The sequence below is a fragment of the Carassius carassius genome, chromosome 21, assembly GCF_963082965.1.
Source record: "Carassius carassius chromosome 21, fCarCar2.1, whole genome shotgun sequence".
In the NCBI taxonomy this organism is placed as follows: Eukaryota; Metazoa; Chordata; class Actinopteri; order Cypriniformes; family Cyprinidae; genus Carassius; species Carassius carassius.
This window is the reverse complement of record NC_081775.1, coordinates 10,413,911-10,437,908: the sequence shown is the minus strand read 5'-3', so window position 1 is coordinate 10,437,908 and position 23,998 is coordinate 10,413,911. Positions and strand designations below refer to the sequence as shown.

Here is a 23,998-nt window from a genome sequence, read left to right as displayed (position 1 = left end):
GAATAACTTGAAAACAAAAAGAGTATGAACATAAGGCACATACCTGCCACCCCATTAATTAATCCATTAAACACGGAAATGATAAAAGCGTCAGACTTATTCATGAAATAAATACATCTCAACAATAAATAAATAAACCAGAATATAAACAAGTACAAATAAAAATATACATTAATATAATAAAGTTATTTAAAAATTCAGTTTAAAAAATAAACCAAAAATGCCGTAGGATGAAGTTTCCTCAGGCGACAAACGTCAGAAGTCCTGGCGCGCCATCTGGTGTCTGAAGAAGCGCGTCACGCGCACCGGAAAAACACCTGAAGTTCATTATCAACCGATCCAATTTATCAGCTATCTGCGTGCAGTGTTTTTCCTCGCTATTTACAGGTGTGTGTCCATGTGAATGACACAGTTTATATTACTGTTCAGTCTTTACTGCAGGTGGCTGATATACTGATCTTGCCTGCACAGTGCTGATTATTTTATCAGGCAAAGGATTATTAAGCGCCGCTTTGTAAACAAACATTTACGATTGTGGCCGAGCGGACTGGTTTGTGAAGAAAAGGTGCAGAACGATTCTCTTCTCACGCCGTTTCACCTCAGCAGCGTTCATGCTCTCTGAAATGACCAGCTGTTTCATCGAAGATGACTCTGTAGCTTCAATCAGTCTGTCTGAATTCTCCAGCTCCTCATCTGTGTCTGACAGAGCATGTGTTCACTGGGGTAAAATCACCTCTGTCCTGTACAACGAGCGTTTGCAATTGCCTGAATTGTTTTAGTCACTTTTACTTGCTTTCTTTCCTGAAAGGTTGTGTGCTCAGTGGCTCGGAGACCACAGCTGTCTTTCAAGCAGAAAATGACCTTCTGGAGAACCAGTTTTTCATCAAAACGGTAATTTAGGCCTTCATAGTCCATCCCCATTGGATTTATTCACTTTATTTTTTTATTATTATTATTATTTGTATTTTTATCATGGGCAAAAATATTGAAATAATTAGCAAAAAATTATTAGAATTATTAGAAAAAAAACTTTTTTCTAAAAGCTCCTGGCCCTGACATATTACTTTAAAGTCATTTACAGATATAAAACTTGTATGATGATTTATTATTCAGTTATATCTCCAGTACCTGCTGTTGTTATTGTTTTTTTGACTGCATCCTTGATTTAATTATTCAAAATAGAGTACTGGATTTGTAAAGGAATCATTGTATCATTTGATTCATTTAATAAATCTCAGTCAATTCATTTAGTTCATGAAAGAACATTCCTCATCAACATGCAAAGGCAGCCATGTATGTCATTTATTCAGTCGTTCATTTATTCAAAGCTTGAAATATTATGCAGAAGTGGATAAAAACTAGTGCATCAGAATCAGTGCGTCTTATTATTTTGTAGTTCACGTTCTCTCTTTATAAAAGACTGGCCAGGATATTTGTGAAGTTCACCTTTTCTGAGAATGGGTCGTTTACATTTTTGTTCATGAAGGCGAATAAATGACTTCTCTTTTTCTTTTCTTTTTAATGATTACATTTTTTGAATGATCTATTAGAAAGTCTGTTAGTGAGCCTGATGACCTACACCCACATCCATAGTTTTCAACCGGTTTGTCATTACAGTAAAATGGCCTGATTTGTATTTTCACAGATATGTCTTAGTGAGGAGGCAGGAGACGAGATGCATATAGTGGCCGTCTGTGACGGTGTCGGAGCTTCCAAACCATTGCCCATTGCCACCCTCCGCCACTGTATGCCAATGGTTAGTTATTATGGCTGATAGTTTGATTGAAAGTTTTCTGAAACTGCTTCTGATATACAAGACTGGATATTTTGTCATGTGTTGCAGATCAGTTTTCCTGGTTTGGAGCTTATTCCCCCCGTCACCTTTAAACTGTGCTCGGGTAAAGGACCTGTGTTCATCTCTGCTCAGCATATAACATGTAAGAGATTGCACTGGAAAACCTAGTTTGTGTTTTTTAGGGTTGGGCAAAACTCAATATTTTAGCTCCTTGCTAAGTGTGAAAATTCTGGGTGCTGACTGTAAATTTTAATTGCAATGACAGGAGTGTTTCTAGCTAAAGAGTTTCAATAGCCCAACACAAGTATAGTCTTTTTCAGTTGATTGCATACATTTATTTTGAGACTATAAAAACAAATAAAACGGGCACCAAGATTGATTTTCAGTTTTCTAAATATCCACCTCAACACTGTCAGATAATTTTAGAAATAGGCTACTGACATGATAAATTGTTAACTTGGATATTATAATTTCCCAAAATTCTCCAAGGCTCCCATGTATGTGAACATTTGGTATTTTAAAATTTAAAGAACGAATACAAATTCTATTTTTTGAATTCTAAATGGTGCTCAATCATGCTTTTGCTAAAATTAACTTTTTTTTTTTTTTTCAGTGAATCCCATTGAGCTGACTGACAGGGAGGAGGAGGATGATGAGGATGAAAGCTTATTTTGACCCTTTGAAAAATATTGGGCGGTGATTGTGCCAGTATTTGTTACCGAAGCATCACAGTGTTTGTCAACATTAAAAACTATTACTTAGTGTTTTAATGCTAATGGAAGACAGAGTAATAAAATACGAGTCTTAAAGTGTAAATAATACCACACAATTTTATTGGATGTAGCCTATTTTTCCTTATATGTAGACTGAGATGCATACCTATTTGTACACAAAATGTTTAATAAAACATGCATTTGACTTGAAGTGTGAAATAAAGTATATACAGTACTGCTGGTAAAGTATTTGTGAATCCTACATTTGGCAGCATGATAATTATAGAATTAATTATGATTTCTTATTTTGATTTCTAGCTCTTTGATGGAATAACATCTACCTATGGCAGAGTTTATATGAGCTGTTGCTAGGAAACAGTCACGCATCTAAGCAACAGACAGTAAACAAACCCTCATCATTGACCTAGAGCTGCAGAATGACTGCTGTTTACAGTGAGAAAAGAAGTCAATGCACCAGCACAAGATGTCTGTTCTCTCTCTGTATTTGATGACGCAGTGTTCATGTCATCTGAAAAAAAAAAGCTTCTAAAGGATTTCAAGTGAGACACGCACCCCAATAAAGTGAATCTGGCAGGGAGGGGTGCTCTACCCCACACTGGACACGGACTATCGCCTGTAATGATGATGAAAAATAAAAAAAACCTATGAAACCAAAATTACTGTACATTTTTGCCGATTTGTTAGATTAAGTTAATTTACATGCTAATGTACTCATAACATGTTAGAAATACTGGAACACACACCAAAAATATTGATGATTCCGTCTGCATGATTTGCCAAATGCTGTACCACAGTCTTTTTTTTTTTTTACAATAGCTTTTCTTGCAAAATCCATTCTATTCTCCAGAAATACTAAACCATAAAAAAATGACAGTCTATTTACACTAAAGGTTAAAAGTCTGGAATAATAATTTTTTATTATTATTATTTATTTTTAATCATAACAAAAATTAAGGAGCTGAATTTTTAGCAGCCGTTACTTAGCCGGTATTCTGTGTCATGTGATCATTCAGAAATAATATTATGTTCTTTATTTTTTATCAATTTTGGAAATTATTCTGTTGCTTGATGTATTTGTGAAAATGGGCATACATTTGTGTCAAGGGTTATTGTTTAAAATGTTGAACAAAATTCACAGTATTATTTGAAATGGAAAACTTTTGTAACTTTATAAATGTCTACTGTCACTTTTCATTAATGTAATGTGTGATTGCTGAATAAAAATATTAATTTCTTTCAAAATTATAATAATAAATCCTACCCCAAACATATCTCAAAATATTAACCAGCACAACTGTTTGGAATATTGATAATAATAAGAAATGTTTTTTTGAGCGGCAAATTATTAGAATGATTTCTGAAGGATCATGTGACACTGAAGACTGGAGTATTGATGCAGAAAAATCCAGCTTTGCATCACAGGAATAAATTAAATTACAAAATATATTCAAACATAAAACCATTATTATAAATTGTGATAAGATTCCACAATATTACTGTTTGTACTGTATTTTTGATCAAATAAATGCAGCTTTGATAACCAGAAAAGCTTTTTTAAAAAATAAAAATGGTATTTATTCCAAACCTTTGATTGTTAGTGTACAACTGTATTTCTTCTAATGCACACACAGCATTGCCTATTTATAATCGAATGTACATTTCTATCTTCCTATAGAGTATATTGGAGAGCATGGACACACCGCATGGCTTCCTCTTGTACAAGCAGCAAATTGCCACAGACCCAACTCTAACCCCGGAGAACTCACCCATCTTTGGGATCCCAGAATTCACCAGAAGGGCAACCGAACTTGCATTGAGCAAAGATAGCCCTGCCATAATGGTAAGCAGGGTTACATCCTTTTAATTGTTTTCAGTAAATGACGTCACACTGTAGACCATCTTTCTATAAATTTATCCCCACAATTGTTGAAAGCTCATGTTAATCCCCAGCCCCGACTGTGATCCACAGCGACTCACAAGCTGAATACACTGATAGTGCATGAGAGGCTTAGTACATACCCACTGTGTGGTTTGTTTGCAGATGGTGTAAAGCCGGTTGCCTTCAACTCTATCTAGAAATGTCAGTGAAAGCTGTAAACCACATATAGCTTTTGATATTTGAACTATGGAGATAATGTGATGCAAATGGGTTAGTCACACACATCAGTAATTAAAGATACTGCTGCTGAATAAAAACTAACCACCACTGATCACTTTACTGTTGTTATTAAACTGATTAAAGGCCTGTTCACACCACACGTTATCTTTATAGTTACTGTTAGTGTGAACTGGCCTTAACAGTTAAGTTTTAATAGTCCAGTTAAAACAATTATAGGCCTGACACAAACCCCAGCCTTCACATTTCCTTCATCCTTAAGCTTTTCAACCAGGTGGAATAATCATATCCACACAAATTAAACAAGCAATGATTTCCAGGGGTCATGTGTTCCAGGGGTTACTTACGGTTGTTAAACCTATAAAACAGAAATTGTGACTTCTGGGTTTCTTTTATAAATAAATTAGATATTTGGTCTTTGTCAGAGAGAGAGTTTCTCAATAATTGTCCCCCAGAGCTGTCAGAACTTGTGACAGACAAACAAGCTTAGGTGTCTTATTATGGCAAGTCTGTTTTTCACATACAGATTGGGGGCATTTCCAGTTCAGAGGAAATGTGCCCATGAGCTCAGACGTCTAAGCAGAGTTCATTTTGAATGCAACTTATGAAGCAATGTGTATCCATTTATTAAAAATGAATGCACGATTTGCACTAAATTTATGTATTTATCCAAAGCAACTTAGTGCATTTAAGTTAAACATCATGGAAAATGGAACCCATTGCCTTTGCGTTTCTAATTCCATGCTCTACAGTTTTAATCAACTGAAATGCTTGATTATTTTATAAGGATGTCCCACACTTACAGTACATTAAAATCAATCCATTATTTATACAGAGCTGTGCAGAGAGCTAAAGTAATATATGCCTGACTTATGTATATGTATTACAAGATAATCTCTCTCTCTATGTATATATGCACACACTGTATACAGACATTGGCAAATGTAAACATGGTACAATGGTAGACATTGTACACTTATGAATTAATAAAATTATTAATATGGAACTACTTGATATAAACTGCTTATATTTTATATGTATAATAAGCAAAGTAATTGCAACATAAAGTGAAGGTAAGGTTAGAAAGCATGAAGCTTGATCTGTCAGAATCCAATCTGGATCTGTCAGTCAAGTTCGAATGGAGTTCAATGGGACTTGCGACCATAGTTAGCTAATAATGTTTTTGGGAAACACATTCCAGATCTGCTATGCACACTGCTGCTGTACAGCAAATACTTGCTACTGACAGTAGATACACACACTTGCTGTTAGCATGTACAGTTACCACATAAATCATGTCAATAGTAGTGTTTCTTTCGTCAACGAAAATTATGACTAAATATCGTCATCAACGAACCTTTATCACATGACGAAAACGAGAGGAGACGCAATGTAAATGCTGGTCATGTGACGATGACTATAATTAAATGTAAAGCAATACTGTTGATAAATAAAAACGGACTAAACGTGGTTTACGAAATAAAAACCTATGCTAAAATGTCAAAACGAGATGAAACAAAATGTAACGTTATTTCGTCTGGTTTAGTCACGTTATTATTATTATTTTGCAGTATTTCTGTTTCCTGTGTCTCACTTCAGGGGCTGCATCAGGTCGCACTGCGCAGATGCAGGTGATCTTGAGTCACTTCCTCAAGCCACACTCGTGGTATTATTTAGAAGAGGACAACAAGCAAAGTTAAGTCTGACACAGAGAAAGGGACCGATGTGTGTACTTCTAACATGTTTGGTTGGTTAAATAAATGTTGTAAATTCAAATCAGAGCATCTTCCGTGTCTGGAATGGATGTGTTCTTGAGTCTATAAGGTAACAATAATATAATAAGATAACCTTGTTTGAAATGGCTTTGGCTAAAATAAAACTTTGGTTTCATCTATACTACTAGGTAATTATACTATATTGACTAGGTTAAATAGAACTGCATTACTAAAAAGAGACTAAGATAAAATATTCATTGACTAAAACTTGACTAAATGTCATCGGTTTTCGTCGACTAAAACTAGACGAAAATAGTCATGGATAATTCTGACTAAAATAAGACTAAAATGCTCAGACTTTTAGTTGACTGAAACTTGACTAGACTAAAAAGAGTATGAACGTGACTAAAACTAATAAAAACTAAAATGACAGCTTCACACAAAGACTAGACTAAAACTAAAATTAAAACAGGCCGCCAAAAACAACACTAGTTGATAGGCAGGAGGAGCTGGAGGAAGTGAGGGGTTTTAGTGAAACTGCACTGCAGCTTACAGCGACCACTGAAACAGACCATTTAAATGTTAAGCAAGCAATCTGATTGGCCAATCAGCTTTCGCCATGTAGTAAAGCATGTGGTTGCTAGCAGACTGCATGAAAAGCCACCTGCATTCTAGAGTTTTATGCCGGAACTAGAGATTCCGACTTAAACAGCATGCCTTTGTGTGCATTTCAAAAACGTTGGCTCAGGAGAAGGCCTTAGGGTGCTTTCACATCTCTAGTTTGATTCATTTGGTCCGAACCAAGGGCAAACAATTATACATTGTAGCATTTTTCAGCTTTTTTGGTTCCTTTTCACATCACACTGATTGCTTTGGTCCGTACCAGTTGAAACGAACCAAAATGCAGTCACATGACAACATCTTCATCACTCATTGGCCATGACGTATTTCCTAAACTGCTTTTCGATTGTTCAGAATTTACGTGCGGGAAAATTCCAACATTAAGAGGAAAAGCCAGCAAACAACACGGAGACAACAAAACTATGGAGAGACGACTGCACGGGCTGGTTTTGTCCCTGGTCATAATCTATTACATTGTTTGTATACACCATAATATGCAAAAAATACATTTCTATAATGAAGCGCGGATGCGGCTTGAAAACAACGTTCTAATGCACTGCAAATGGCGAGCGGGAATCGCTCGTAACTTCAAGCGGAGGCGTGCATTAATTCTTAACTCTGACATGCTCATGGTCATCTGACCAAATTTCTATGAGGCTCTGCACCTCCTCACTACTCCAAGTTTGTCCATGAGCTGCCATTCTAAAGTGCAAACTGTCAACAAACACTCATCCCATAATGCACAGCGCAGCTGACTACGGCAGCTGGTTTAGTCCAAAAATGATCAGTACTTTTTGCAGTTGGGTCTGTTCGAGGTCGGATCACATTCTCACCACAAACCAACCGCTCCAGAGTTCGTTTGAAAGCGTACCGAGACCACTTCTGCAAGCAGGTCTCCGTACGCTTGTTTGGTCTGCTTTTGGTGCGCACCTGAGTGCGATTGTAAGTAAGTAAGCTTTATTTCTATAGCACTTTTCACAGACAAAAGAGTCACAAAGTGCTTCAAAAAATTAATTAAAATATAATCTTGAAAGATTGCTGCTTTCTCACCTGCCCAAACGAACCGCACCCAACGGGGGAAACGAACTCTGGTACGATTCAACCGAACTAAATGAGGCAGGTGTGAAAGCACCCTTAAAAACAAATGGTGCTGCCGATAAAGTACAAAGTTAGTTACAAACTAGCTAGTAGTCATTGGGCCTGTAATGTGGACTTTATATTCCAATTTAAGTAAGTACTTACGAAGAGTTGTTGCAACCCTTGCTAGTAATTTTAGACCAAACCTAAATATAAACCACACAAACATACCACACAATCCTTTACACATGATAATCTTGCCGTTTACACTCATTTACATTTTAAGAGAGTGAACATTACTGTATGTGAATAAATTTACTAGCCACTAATTTTAGACCAAATCTGAAATATGAAACAAACATTTGATTTTTAAACATGCAGTTGTAACACACTTTAATTTCTCTATTGCTTCTTGAAGACTCACAAGTAGGCACCTTTAATGTAGCAGGGATTGAGGATATGCAACATTATCTGTATCTGGGATGCAGGATCCAATGGAGTGTGTGTGGAAAACATGACTTGGAAAATGCTCCAGAACGATGTGTGGTGGTCCTGTTTGCTTCAGGCCACTCGTCCCACTGGTGCTGAACTTTCTCAGGAGGATTGGAAACGTGTGGCTGATGTCATGGTGGTACAATCTCAAAAACATACAATTGATATTAAAAACTGACATCTCTCCCAACTGGGTAGATTTAGAGAGTTCTATAATTTATAGTGATCGTTATCAGGTGTGTAAAGCCAGTTAGACCCTTCAGGGTAAGATCAATTATATTTCAGCTTCGCTAAACATCACACTTTCATTCATGGTTTCCTATCCATAATTCATAGTCTCTATGCACTTTTGTTAAAACAAGTAAACAAATAGTTATGGTTAATAAATCAGATGTACTGGGTACAACGGTGCCAAAGGCACACACCTTAAGAAAGACATATGTTTTTATTGAACATTTATGAATCAACACATTTTGTTATAAGATAAATCATAATTTTTTTTAATGTATGAGATGGTGAGGGGGCAAAAGGCAGTATTGATGCAAATACTTGTTTCAGGCTGAAGTATTTTTTTAAAGTATCTAAGTTAATACTTCAATCAGTATTACAATCAGCAAAGTTTCAAATATAGTGTTATTAAAATATGTTCTGAAAACAAACAAAAAAGGCTTTGCAGTAGTAACAATATTTTATATTATATAATGAATATTATTTATTATGTCAGTTATTGTGCCTAAAGGGACACCTTTTACCCAAATAAAATACTTTCACACATTCTTCAGGTATTTAAAAATAATGAATTAATTAGTAAATTAATTAATTATCATAATAATAATCACCTTGAACAAATAGAGAATAATTAACTTTTTTCTCAAAACAGATTTGATAATTGTATTGATTCTCATTTGCTACATAATAAAACACTAAATATTAGATCAATCTATAGCACAGAATCGGTAGCACTTTATTTTACAGTCCTGTTCCTCATGTATATACTATGTACCTATTATAGTAATTACAATAACTATGTAATAACTAGGTGCTTAACCTGCACCTGCACCTACCCCTAAACCTAACCCTAAACCATGTAGTTACCCTGTATTACCAGAACTTTCTTAGATAAATATGGTGTAAGAACACTATAAGTACACGTAAGTACACGAACTTTAAAATAAAGTGTAACCGAATCTACTTTGCATTGCTGCCCACAAGCATCAAGGGTCACAAGCTCCTAGGACCAGCCAAAAACACAGATGTTTGCGCATGTTTTTGTGCACTCTAATGGTTTAGAGGAGAATAAAAATCTATTTTGCTTATTACCCTGGTGTCCATTTAGCCCTCTTGAACCCTAACAGATTGACTATTAATGGCTTTGATCTCATCATGATTAGTTTATAGCATAGTTCAAGCTTTTACCAGTATGAGCCACAGAGTGGGTGAGTAGCATTTGATACATAATGGTTCCTTTAAATGAAACACCCGTTAAGCATAAATCACTCTTTTAATCCCATTCCTTCTCTTTCTCTCGGTTAGAAGCGGCAGTTATTTCCATTCTTCTTAATGGGTGCCCAAGGCTTGTGTAGTAGTTCTCTTGATCAAGACGCCTGGCCTGTTCACCACTGTGTGTCTTCAGGGCTTGAACTCCTCTGCGCTCAATCTTTTCTCAAAATCTTGGCCTTTATGGTGTATTTACCATTTGTAATTGGGCTAAAGTTTAGATTTTACTCCAGACACATTTCTAAATGTGATTAACATGCTAAGCTACTAGAATTATATTGGATATTCATGTTGGCAGGTGAGAGAGTGGGGCATCTTCTCTGCATGTTAAAGCAGAACCTGCTGGCTGTAGGATCTCCAGCTGAGAAACTTGTTCAGAAGCTTTGGTGGTTGCCACCATATTAAGTAATCCTGCCCATCTAGTTAAGTGGTGAGACTTATTGCTTTCATTTATCATTTTTGACATGATTCAAATGCTAATCTAATGTCTGTACTGTATGTTCTTTGCATTTCATCTTGCTCCTAGTCCAGCTTTCTAATAAACCTGGCATTGTCATAAACCTTTTAATTGAGAATTGTATTTATTAATTTAATTAATATAGTGACCACACAATGTATTTAGATGCCTAATTCACACAAACAGTACATTCAAAGCATCATACCAAGTGGCATTTGCAAACAATTAACTTGAATTTTCTAGCTCCTAAATACATAAATCCAATTGTAATTTTTTGAAATCATTTTATAGTATTTGGATCTCAAAAAGGTTTTGGATGCTTAATATGATGAATTATGTAGTGTAATGGAAACCTGTTTTCACTACTGGATAAAAAATAAAAAGGTGAATGCAAACTTTATCTCGCAATTCATACTTTTTTCCTGATGATTTTGATTTTGTGTGTGTGTGTGTGTGTGTGTGTTAAGATAATTTGATATGCTTGTCAGAAGAAAGTAAGTTGTACAGGTTTGGAACGATGTGAAGATGAAAAACAATGACAGAATTTTCATTCTTGGGAGAACTATCCCTTTTACTAAGTTTACAATGCAGTTCTGAAGTTAATACCTGTAGTTAGATGCAAGATATCACGGCAGGCATCATCATTCTGATTCCTACTCCTGTCAGTAGGAATGTGAAGGGTTACAAAAAAAAAAAAAAAAAAAAAACGCACTTACAGTTAAGTTAACAATACCATTTTAATTTTGTAGTAAAATTAAATCTTCATCTTCATCTACAGCGATATCGTTGACTTGATTGCAAATAAATGCACAGACACTATTTAATTGAACAGAGATGACATAACTGAATTCAATAATGAACTGCCTTTAACTATCATTTTTTCATTATTGACACTGTTTTCCTAATGAATGTTGTTCAGTTGCTTTGACGCAATGTATTTTGTTTAAAGCGCTATATAAATAAAGGTGACTTTGACTTTGACTTTGACTCTGAGTGAACTGAGGTAAATTGAGCTTAGTCAGGGCAGACCCCATCTTGAATTTTAAGTCTTTACAATGCAATACACTGGGTAAAGACTACAGCTGTTAGACTACTAGCTGTTTTGTGGAGTTCTTGTGTAGATACTGAAAGTGTTTTGGAAAGATGTTTCGTTAGCTAAATAACTGGATGAACGGATGAGCAATTGTCTGTTAAGCAACAGTACAGTCCATTGAACACAGTGAACTTCTGTCCCTCACAGCCACATTTTTACTCCTGTCAGAAATTAAAAACTACTCCACCTACGCATCCAGTTTGTTCGACAACCCTTACTGGCGTGCTCCCGGGGTTCCACGTAAGAGACGCCGGAGACGATGCGGAAAACGAGGTGGCGCAGCTGTGCAACTGTGCAATTTGTGCCGCCGGACTCGGTCTGCCGCATCCGGATTCCCTGGTGCTTGGCGGAACTCGGTTTTTCGCGGATTTGTTCAACCATTCTTGATTAATTTCCCAGGATTACCTGATGGAGTTCTCTATGACTTCGACGTAGAAAAGCAAATCTCTGCAACTTGTGCTCACTTTGCAGAGCTTCCGACACTCAGCATGATCTGCCGCAGCTCAAGATGGGGTTTGCCAACGCGTGATCCTTGACAAACAAAATGTGAAAAAACAAAAAACAAATCTCTAACGACCTCATCTCTTCAAACAATCTGGACTTTTTCTTTGTGACTGAATCCTGGATAAAATCAGGCGATCCAAGACCTCTTTCTGAACTGGTTCCTCCTGAGTATACATTTTTTTAATACTCACCAGTTAACTGGCCAGGGAGGTGGACTCGTGAATGTTTTAAAAAATAAATTTCACTGCAACTCATCTCCCACGGCCATCTTTAGTAGTTTTGAGGTTAAAAAAAAATCACCTTAACTGTCCCCATCCAGTTTTATTTTTGTTCATTTACATTTAACAAAACTACATTTTTTAAAACAGATCTTCGAAACAGTCTGTCCAGACATTTTATGTATTATTAATAATACTCTGTCGACAGGGACAGACCCAGCCTGCTTTAAAATCTCCACTGTGACCCCAATTCTCAAAAAAAAACTCACTTGATGCAGCCAATAATGCAAATAGACCCATTTCCAATTTGCCATTTCTAGCCAAAATGTTTTATTGACCACCGACGTTGGTGATACCATGACTTTAGTGTTGTTAGACTTGAGGTCAGCCTTTGAATTTGTGGACCATAGGTTTCTTTTATCCCGACTTGAATGTTCGATCATATTATCTGGCACATTTTTTAAATGGTTTCAATCCTTCCTGTCAAATAGAAGTTTTTGCGTTACCCAAGGTGCTTTTTCATCCTCGATGGGCTCAACTTACTTGTGGTGTACCTCAGGGATCAATCGTAGCACCAATACTATTTTCGCTGTATATGCTACCTTTGGGATCTATTATTAGTAAATTTGGGATATTGTACCACTGCTATGCAGATGATACACAACTTTACATACCCATAAAACGTAATGATAACTCAAGGTGCTATCCCTTTAACAATTTTTCTTTTATAAAGTGTTTCTGTAAAGCAGCATTGGGAAGGTTACTTTTGAAATGTCAGGTTACAAATTAAAAGTTACCCTGTTTAAAATGTAATAATAGCACAAGTGCAACTATTTCAATCGCCTTAATTATGTAACTAATTTGATTATTTTTTTATTTATTTCCTTCATTTCTAATGAATGTTTTCAACTGTTATTCATTTTAGAATATATTCATTTAAATTTTCAATTAAAAAAATTACTAATTAGTTACTCACTTAACACTGCTGCAATGTCAAACAATCACAATGGCATGTTATTTGACTTTTAGCAGTGAGCTTAAAAAAAATGCAACATGCATGACTTCATTGTTATGTTAACAAAAACTGGTGTTAAATTCAACAACTTGAAATATCATGAACATCTTTCCTCTGCTTTTTTTCTAATTTGTTATGTTTTTTTCTTCATCTATAATAAGTTTGAAATGGACGGATATTAAATCGATAAGATGGTCAACAAAATGAAAGTGATGGAAAACGATGTAGGGGGCACTACTTTGACCTTAAGGCATGTCAATATTTTTTTTCTCCAGGCTGAGATACAGTATGAGTTCAGAGCAAGACGGTCAGGTGCTTAGAAGATCAGAGAAACACTCTACTATCATGGAAGTGTGCTCTTTGAAAACCAGGCAGAAATATCTACACATTTCAACCTTTGTTTCCATGTCTCGAGCAGAGGAGAAAGCGGAGAGGTAATATGCTCTTGTCTTGAGTGGTTTAAATATAAAAACACAATGCGTCTCATTCATTGTTCGAGAGAAGCATAGAAGCTTTTTTTGTACCACTTTGATGAGATTCGGTTGATGTTTTGAGCTGACCTCTACTCTGGATGAGCATTGATTGCTCAGAATTGGACGCGCTTCATCAGTGATTTTCACAGATCTGTCAAGATTTTCCAGATATTGTAAAGAGCATTCTGAAAACATAATGAATTATTCAGTGGAATTGCAAGTGCTGAACTTTATTCATAAGATGATTCAACAGTGAGAAATATTAGTGTGAAAAACCTTTCGTTGATATAACAGTGATAGTTTGCCCAAAATTAAATATTCTTTCATCATTTACACACCCTTATGTCGTTTCAAACCTATATGAGTTTCTCTCTTCAAGTACACAAATCAAGTACTTGAATAAAAGTACAGATACATGTAATAAAATTACTCCAGTAAAAGTACTCCTTTTTCATTTTATGTACTTAAGTAAAAAAGTAATGATAGATAGAATTATTTTGTAATTTTATACAGGCTACTGAATTAAATTTTATATTAGCACATATTTTTGTATAATCCTATTTTATAATCCTGCTCAAAATACCTGGGATTTTCCCAAAATAACCACTTGATATATTTTTGTTGTTGATATGGATTACGTTGATGAGAATGATGGAGTATTGTCAATGTGAAGCTTACTTTGCGATGTACCTGCACGAAAACAGAGTTGACCATCTAATCTTCACCAGTAAGATAAAAGTGTTTTAAAGTTTGTTGTTTTAAAAAACATCACACAATTACACATGACATGAGAATAAGGCCTGAATAGTTTTTTTATCTTCTCAAACCTTGTCTATTGTGAAAAAACACCCCTGTACAAATGCCCCTCGAGGGCATCACTTCCCACTTTGATAATTACTGTAGCATCAGCTAACAATATTTGGTATTTTCAGTATGGTTATGAATAAACATTCATGTCTGTCTACTCGACTAGTTAATCCTGTTGATAAACAATATTAAAACAGATGTCACATAGGGCTAAATGTGTAACATTTTTAATAAAACTGTTAATGTTACGGCAGCTGAGAATTTGAACGTACATGAGTTTAATCTGTGTTATTTTAATATTTTGTTAGTTTTTTTGTTCTTGCATTAGTTTTTTACCTAAAACATAGAAACACTGATTTTAATGTGTTTGCATTCAAGCATTTCAGTGTGCTTGAATAGATCACCCTTTACAGCAGATTTAGTTCACAAACAACTGACAGAATAATTCATCCTAAAATTCGATATTAGCATCAGTCACGCGTGTGCTCACAAGATCTCCTAGTTCTTACTTGTGAATTCAGTTCACTGGAGACTCGCACTAAACGGTTCATTTAAATCATGGTTGTCGACTCGAGAACAGCTTCAATCGAATCATTCTAATTCATGAATGAATCGTTGGTGCGATTTGTGAACCGATTAAAAAGGTTCACTGAAAAGAATCAGTTCGTTCTTGAATCAGACAATTCTGCTTGATGGAGCAAGTGATATATTATAAGGAGTAACACATTTGATGAAATGTAGTTAAGTAAAAAGTATGATATGCTTTGGAATGTAGTGAAGTAAAAGTTACTCAAAGTAAAACTACTCCAGTAAAGTAGTCTACAGATACTTGAAACATTTACTTAAAAAAAGTAACTAAATAAAGCTACTCCATTACTGTCCACCACTGCTGAACATGAAATATAGCAACAAATAATAATAATAAAAATAAAGCTTTATAGTAGAAAGTGAAGGTGTAATTCTAATTGAAAGCCACACTAGCCGGGTTTCCATCCAAAGTTGCGAATTGAACTTATGCGCAAATTTTAAATATTGCATAAACATTTGCGAATAAGCACTGTTTCCATCCAACTATAGTCAAAGAGAACAAAATCATCACTTCCTGGTAAACTGGCACTATATCTCTAAGAAAAGTCAATTTTCAAAAATTGTAAACTACTTGTACCTTAGAGCGAGCAGACGAAATAAAATAAATGCTTTTTTTCGGAGGTGGATGCCTGTTGTTTGGGAACACAGTAGTGTTACAGTTCTGAGAGGCAATTATACAGCAATACTTTGATGACAGACTTTGCTCGGGCAATTCAAAATGATCATAACATTTCAGATGCTGTGGAATAAGATCGGTCCACTGGTTAGACAGGTTTTGCCATCCCATAGTGCAAAGTCACATTACTTTTTTGATGCGCATGATGGAATTTACTCTGCGAAGGCGTATCCATTTCCTATTATTCGAATTAACCCTTTTTCACACAAATCAAATACCACCTCAAGAGAGCATAAAAAATGGCTTCCATGGCAGTTCAGTCTTCACATGTGCAACAACTGCTCACCAGTCAAATTGCACAGCTGGCACACTAAGAAAATAAGAGCACTTGGAATACTTTTGCAATTAGGGAGCTTCTAGATTGCTTTAATCAAACACACTGAAGGAATTTAAAACAATCCATATGGTGATTTTAGAGGGTTCCGATGCTCAGTGGTTTCTTAGCTTCCAGACAAATTAGAAATGGCATGTTCAATGTCTTCATATGTCTTGTTATACGTTGTCTGAATTGAAACTACGTATTTTAGATTATTTGATTTATTTTTGTTTATCTGTTTGGACTTTAAATCTGTGAAAGAACCCTTTCTCTCTCTCATTGGCTTTATAATTTAGTTGCCCTTTACAAAATTAAACTCTCTGCATGTGGGTCAAATACAGGGTTTAAAATTTATTTTTATTTTTTGCACTATATCCAGGAGCTGTGTTAAAATGTTACAGTATATTATTTATTTTTCTATAGACGGTTTCATCGGGCGCATGCGCCTGGCCCTAAGTTAACTTCCGGTCTGACGCAACAATCTCCTGTGTAGCAGAAAAATAACTTCTATCAAGAAGCACAGCAGCACATATATTGTACATATCCAGTCTTATCCAGAAACTCTTCATTGCACAGCTACAACACTTTTACAAAGCCATTATGGAAAGCATTATAATTTCCTCAATCTTCCTCTGCGTCGACTCCACTAATGCACAATCAGAAGGTGTGCTGAAAAATGGCTCCAATCTTCTGTTCCACATCAAGGTTTGTAATTTTAAGGCAGTGAACATGGCTACCAACTTTATTCAGACACCTCTTACCTTGTTTGTTATTTATTCCAAGAAAGCTATGCTCCAGAAAATTCAGTCCTAAATTAAACCAACCATACCCCGCACATCACAGTACAAATTGAGTAAGAGGTTCAATTTCATTTCTGGAATAAATAAATTTTTTATACATATTTTTTAAATAAAGTATTATTGCAACTATATGCAAATGAGTGAAATCTCATTAGAATAATAAAATAGTTATGATTTTAAATGCAAAGTAATGTAGCATTTCTGGTGGTTGAGTTTAAAGATTAGAAGAAAACAAGTGGTATTTTGCAGGCCTGTAATTACCTAAATGTGACGTAACTTAATATGATTTCATGTTAAGTTCATAATGTTTTATTTAATAGCTTTAATGTAATTTAGTATTTAATATTGAAATAGAAAAAAGACATTTTAGCATAAATGGTATAGTGTTGTGAGAATAAAATGAATATTTGTAATTTCACTTTCATCTTTTTCCTCATCTCTGACTGTTAAAGAGGATTTTTGTTTTCATATTTCAGATAAACCTGATCAGCTAAATAATAGTGAGATGTGAGTCATAATAGCCTCTGATTTTCCCATCTCACTCCCTCTCTCTAGGTGTGTCCTGTAATTAGAGTTGCGCTAGCGGCACTGCTGAGGGGATGTATTATGCTCCTGTGCATCCATTTCACAGGTGCTCATTGACATGGTTAACAATGAAGAAAATTAATGACTGTCATAGTGCAGACCCATTAGAGAATTGCGCCAGCTCGACCCTTCAACTCAAGTGCACAAAAACACAGAATATAGCAGAATATGAGTCCCTTTGTGCAACCCATCATATCTCTCCGAAGTAACTAGATCAGATGCACAACAATTTGTGAACTTTAAAATCTAAGCAGCAAAAACCCTCAAATCATAGACAAAATACATTCAAAACTATTATTGTTCCCTTCAATCACCAAAGGTAAGGCTAACAAGTGTGATTGTCCAATTTAAACAGAAGCTTGCAGAAACAGCTCAAATATTGAACATCATCACAATAACACCTGTAACCACAGTGAGGAGTAAAGGCAGTGACTAATATAGTGCCAGAAAGTCAACTAACATGACATGAAAATGACACTGACATTTTGCCATGTGTGTTTTTATTAACAACACAATTAGTTGCTAATGAGGGCTTATTGTTATTCATCACCGAGCTACAGTCCATGTTGCAGAGAAGCTAGTTCATGCATTCACAACATCTAGACTGATTTATTGTAATGGACTGCTAGGTGGTTGTCCTGCATCTTCAATAACCGAGCTACAGTTAATGCTAGAGTTCTTAAAGTTCAAGGAAATATGATCATATACCCCCGATTTTACAATCTTTACTGATTAAGTATTGGGCACAAAATAGGCTACATTGTTTAGTTCTTGTAGTCTTCTACCACATTACAATCCATCACTGTCTTTAAGGTTGCAAAATAATAGTACAAAAGGGGGTAGAGAGATTTCATATTTTGCTCCTAGATTCTGTAATGGCCTTTCTGATATTGTTTGGGGTTTAGAAACACTCTCTCTGTTTAAAGACACATCTGCATTCACATAGTGAATCTTATAACCTTGTAGTCCAGTTATATCTGACAAATTCACATGGTCGTTATTTGCTTGAAATGTCATGAATGTCATTTCAACCTTTTAGGAATTGCGCCTGTACCTTGTGTAAAAGTCAGTGCTTCAAATGGGCCGGTACGCACCGGTACGCAGTACAGGTGTTGTGCCCATTTTCAACTGCCAAATTATTTCCCACATCATTGAAATCGCTAACTAATTGCCTAATCCTAACCCTACCCCTAATCCTAACCCCTCTCCCACACCTAACCCTAAACTACCAATCAGTGTTAATTTTGTTGACAAATAATTTATCATAATTTCCATCAATTCAATTTGTTTTTACCGACGACAACAAGACGTTAACGAATTAAAACTGTTTTTGAATGACAAAAACTATAATGTCAATTTATTGACATTTTCATCAAAGAAAAAAAACGAGATAAAAATGTTAGGGAAGGATAATTTAGGAAGAGATTCGTTCTGAACGAATCTTCTGCATGGTTCGGAGGTTAGATGTGTACTAGGGGTGTCGCGATATACCGGTATTGGCGATAACCATGATATTCAAAGCAACAATTATAGATATCGTGTTAATTTAGTGCGTGATGATTGTCACGGCTTACGCTGCTGGAAGGAACACGAAGCCGAGGGATAAACGAAACAAGGATTTATTAAATAAAACATAGGCAAGGTAAGTGGCAAATAACAGGTGGCAAGTGGCAAGTAGACAAGTTGACAAATAACAAGAAGACGAGTTGACAAGTAGACTAGTTGACGAGTAGACCCGACAAAACAGAACTGAAAGGACAAGGCATTTATACAGGGGATAATAGGCAAAACACAGGTGGATGGAATGACTAAATTAACAGGGACATGGAACACATGCGGAAAAGACTAGACACACCTGGGAACTAATCAAACCACATAGAGACAGAAACTGGGTCACAGGGGCAAAAAACACACAAAATGAGTCCAGGTGTGTGACAATGATATACCGGTATTAGCAATAACCGCAATATTTAAAATGAACAGTTCTCTTAAGATAACACCACATGTAATGAGATGTGTATTAGTACACTGCATCCATTGCATCCATTGCAGCTGTGCATTCGGGTTTAAAGGGACAGCAGCCTAATTTAGTTGCCATTGTACAAGTCATTGATGTTAATCAAGCAACAAAAGAAAGACAGAAAATCACGCACTGCTCTTGACTAAAAACTTTAGTAGCCCTAAAGATTCATCTAAATATATTTATAGAAATAAATATGTCTGCTTGAAAGAATGAAGAATATGGTAAACAAGTTGCTATAAAGAATTAGCCTATGTAACTATTTGTTATTTCATTAAAAAGAAGACCATGATCTTGTTCTTTATGAGAAGTGGTTTTATTTTATTTTAATAAAAAGGCATGTTGTGTCTCACTGCAGTTAAATTGGTGTCTATCATGATAAAACCTTAATATCAAACCTATATAATTTGTTTGGAAATTAAATAACAGGATAAGCCCATGTTTGCATAAACTTCTTTAGAAAGATTGAGAATTCATATACATTTTCAAAGAAATAATATAATGTGAAGATGTTAGGACCCTGTACTGTTTCACTAGGCTACTGTTATCCTTTCAGCTAAATTGTGAGGTGCAAGAGCATGTCTGGAGAAGTTGAATAATATTTAATTATTAATTTGAATCAGTACCCTTTAGCGAAAACAATTCCTTACAAATGAAAATAAGCAGGTTTTTGCGATCATTAATGGAAACCGATAAACTATTGGGAAGTCCAAGGATCCAGTAAGCGAATTGAAACAGTTGGACAAAACAGCGCTAATGCAGAGAAAAACATGCAGAGAATAGCGACTCACGTCCAGATGTCAGTAAATTATTGTTTTCATTGTGTATTAGGATTAAAAACAAGAATGTCTTAAAATGGATGCTGGCTGGCTGAGGTGTTATGCAGTGGTAAGAAGTTTAGCAATTCTGAATGTATCCAGTGGATGTTTAGTGGTCTTTGATGTCTCCCTGTGGTCCTGTTTGGTATCGCAGCTTGACTTGTGGTTATTTGTATTATAAATGTTTGTTTAATTATTGATTGACTGTGGCATTATACATAGCCTACATTGTAAATTATGAAATTAAAAAGTCAAGCACTGGAAAAAGTGCACTTAATTGTATTAAATGCAGACTTATAGGGTACTTCAAAGCTTAGAAGTATTAAAAAAACACTTATTGGTGGATAATATTAATTAAATATAAGGCAAATTAAAAGTTTTATTTTAAAGTGCATTTTAAATAATTGATTTTTAAATCATCTTTTGTCCAGCTTTAAAGAAGAACACACATTTTCGAGTGTTGAGTACCATGCTAAAGCACATATTTTAACTGCAATATGTTACTCAATGTTACATTTAAAATTAATATATTTTAAATGTACTAATTAGGTAGCATTTAAATGTACTTTTTTAAATGTTCAAATACAATAGCAGTAATTCCGAAATTACATTTAAAAAATATACTTAAGTCCTACTTAAAAAACAAAAATCTAAAGTTATTCAGCTAATTGTCAGCTAATTGCATTTATTATAAATTATACATTTCAATTTGACTGTCAATAACATGGTGTTAAGAAAGCATTACATTCAGTTCACACTTACACGTGTGGTCAGAATTGTTGTGTCCCTTGGTAAATATCAAAGAAGGGTTGAAAATAAACCTGCATTATTAATCCATTTGATCTTTTATTTATTTATTTTAATATATATATATATAACAAAAATCTAACCTTTCATTGAACTAAAACAATTGAAAATGGGGGAACATCTCATTATGAAATAGATGTTTTTCTAACAATTATTGGTCCCCCTTAAAAATTCTTATGAGTAAAATATCTGTGAAGTATATTCCCATTCATATTTACAGTTTGAGCACACCATGGTGATTATGAACATGAAATTATCCAGCCATGGCTTCCTGTTTCACAGTAATATAAATAGGAGGGAAAACAAAGCCCAAATTCACTTAATCATCCATCACAATGAGAAAAAACACCAAATATATTTGGGGCAAAATATATATGATGTGCAGCAAAAAAAATTGTGCAGCTTCACAAATTAGATATTGACTTAGAAAATAGCTAGAGCAATGAAACTTCCCATTTCCACCATCAGGGCAATAATTAAGAAGTTCCAATCAACAGAAAATGTTACAATGTGCCTGAAAGAGGGCAAGTGTCTGTATTGTCCTAATGCACAATGAGGAGGAGAGTTTGAGTAGCTAAATAGTAAAAGTAAAGTAAAAATTTGCTTTTTAGCAACAAACATTCAAGATATGTATGGTGAACACAGTGATAAAAAGTACCCCATGTGTACAACGAAAATACAGCTGTGTTTTTAATGTTGTGGGCCTATATTTCTTCTGGCGGGCCTGGTCATCTTGTTTAGATACATGGCATATTTGATTCTTTCATATACCAACAAAAAGAGACTGACTGTGTTAGAAACCTTATAGTGGGCCATGTTCAGATATTCCAACCAGACAATAATCCCAAAATAAACATTTAAAACAACACAAATTGGTCAATGAGCACAAAAACAAGCTTCTGCTATGGCACCATCATGGAGCTGGGAATCTGAAGGGTCTGGAGTGATTCTGGATGAAGGAATGGTCTCTGATCTCTTGTCAGGTGTTCTCTAACCTCATCAGGCATTATAGGAGAAAACTCAGAGCTGTTATTTTGGAGATTTCAAAAAGTATTGAATAAAAGAGTAATGTTAATTGTTTCCAGTGTGTGTTAGAGAAAAACATCTGTTTCACAATGATATTTTCCCCCCATTTTAAAATCTAATTCTTCAATGAAAAGTTAGATTTTAAATAAAAGATCAAAAGGATTAAAAATGCAGATTTATTTTCACAACCACCTTTGATCATATTTACAATGGGTACCAACAAATCTGACCAAGCTTTATATGTGTATATTATATTTAAGTTTTAAAAGTGGTCTGCAGGTATTTTATATTTTTTTACCCCAGTGGCCACAATTTAAATAAAACAAGGAAACACATTTTGATATAAAAATGGTTATGCATAAGCGTCTATAACCATACTAACTTTATTATTTAGCTGTAGTAATGTACTAATTTTTAAGCACACTGTACATTACTATAGTATGGGTTTGAATATGTTTGAAAAAGCTATTTTTGCTAAAATTATCTTGAAATGAAGCTCATATGAAAAACGATTCATTAATTGGGCTCTGTGATGTGGACTCAACAGCCTCAAATCTCACTGTCCTCGCCTGACTACATGACAGCCAAAACGTCAAAGCTTTAACTGATTATCTAGTACATCAAGTGCCTGGACCTAAATGGACTCGTGCCAGTTCTCAACATGTTCCCCAATTTGCCCATCATTTTCCTCTCTATGTCAGATTTTTATAATATCACCAGTAGCTTCCCAACCATCCTCCTATAGACAAAGTATAATTGGAGCAGCATGTTGGAGGTGATCAAATGGCTTGATTACGAACCAGTTGTCCTGTCGCAACCTTTGTCTTTAGAAATACATGCTGGAAAGAAACTCAGCTACACGCAACTATATTGGCTTTGAAGCTAAAAAAAGGAGGTAAATTGTTGGATATTGATTTGTGAAGAAGAAATCTATTCGGAGGGAGTTCTGATTCAGTGAAGCAGAAACTAACTATTAAAGACTAGAAGAAAACAATGACACCTGCCTATCAAACCCTACAGGGGTTAAACTGCACCTCTGAGAGGGACTAGGGTTGCACGAATCCAAGAAAAACAACTCTTACCCCCAAAGTTTCATCAAAACATTACTTAAAGGGGCTCTGTTCAAAGGATATTTCACTTTGATACTAGACGTTTCACAACAGCCCTCAAGGGAAATTCTTATTGTACTAGGAGAACATTAAAAGTATTCCTTTTGTAAAAACTAGACAGAACAAATCATAACAGCAAAGCAGCATTAGGGACATTCGTGATGTGCATAAAAACACATTTTCTGTGAGTCAGACCTCCGTAGGACAAATCTCTGACAGAATACTGTAAATGAGGCTGGATTGCATCACTGAATCACAGGATGGTTAAAAGACAGATAGCAGAATATTGTCTCTTACATCCAAATGTCAGGCCACTAAACTTGGTGCTGGCTTTATCAGCAATGAAGGTCAGCAAGATTAAACGGATTTCAGTGTTTGAATTGTTCAATGACAGACCCATCATATTATGATTAAATAAGCTATCTTTAAAAAAAAAACCTCAAAACTATTTTGATTCCTTTGATCTTCCAGGCAGATTGTATCTGACATGTTCTAGGTCACATTTCCCAGTGTACTTACGCATTAACTCCATGCTCTCAGTGTGTATTCACGGTTCACCGATGAAAGGTGCGATGCTGTACAAATTCAGTTTGAACTCATGCCGAGAGGAGAATTTAACGTGGTGGTCTTTGCACAAGA

General features: G+C 35.2%; 1 protein-coding gene and 1 long non-coding RNA gene across 3 annotated transcripts; both read left to right on the top strand.

Moving 5' to 3' along the window:
- The first annotated feature begins 266 nt into the window (after positions 1-266).
- npm2a (nucleophosmin/nucleoplasmin, 2a) lies at positions 267-2,754 on the top strand. Of its 2 annotated transcripts, none has more exons than XM_059502742.1 (6): positions 267-387; positions 607-723; positions 809-891; positions 1,646-1,756; positions 1,844-1,937; positions 2,409-2,754. In XM_059502742.1, exons 2-6 carry the CDS (start codon positions 612-614, stop codon positions 2,468-2,470), a joined length of 462 nt encoding a protein of 153 aa, XP_059358725.1. In that variant the 5' UTR covers positions 267-387; positions 607-611; the 3' UTR covers positions 2,471-2,754. The 2 variants fall into 2 exon arrangements, with proteins under 2 accessions (XP_059358725.1, XP_059358724.1); XM_059502741.1 differs by having other exon boundaries at positions 604-723.
- A 176-nt stretch (positions 2,755-2,930) lies between these two features.
- Positions 2,931-6,499, top strand: LOC132097117 (uncharacterized). Its single transcript, XR_009422669.1, has 3 exons — positions 2,931-3,109; positions 4,571-4,678; positions 6,257-6,499. It is a non-coding gene; the product is annotated as an uncharacterized LOC132097117 (long non-coding RNA).
- The last annotated feature ends 17,499 nt before the right edge of the window (positions 6,500-23,998 follow it).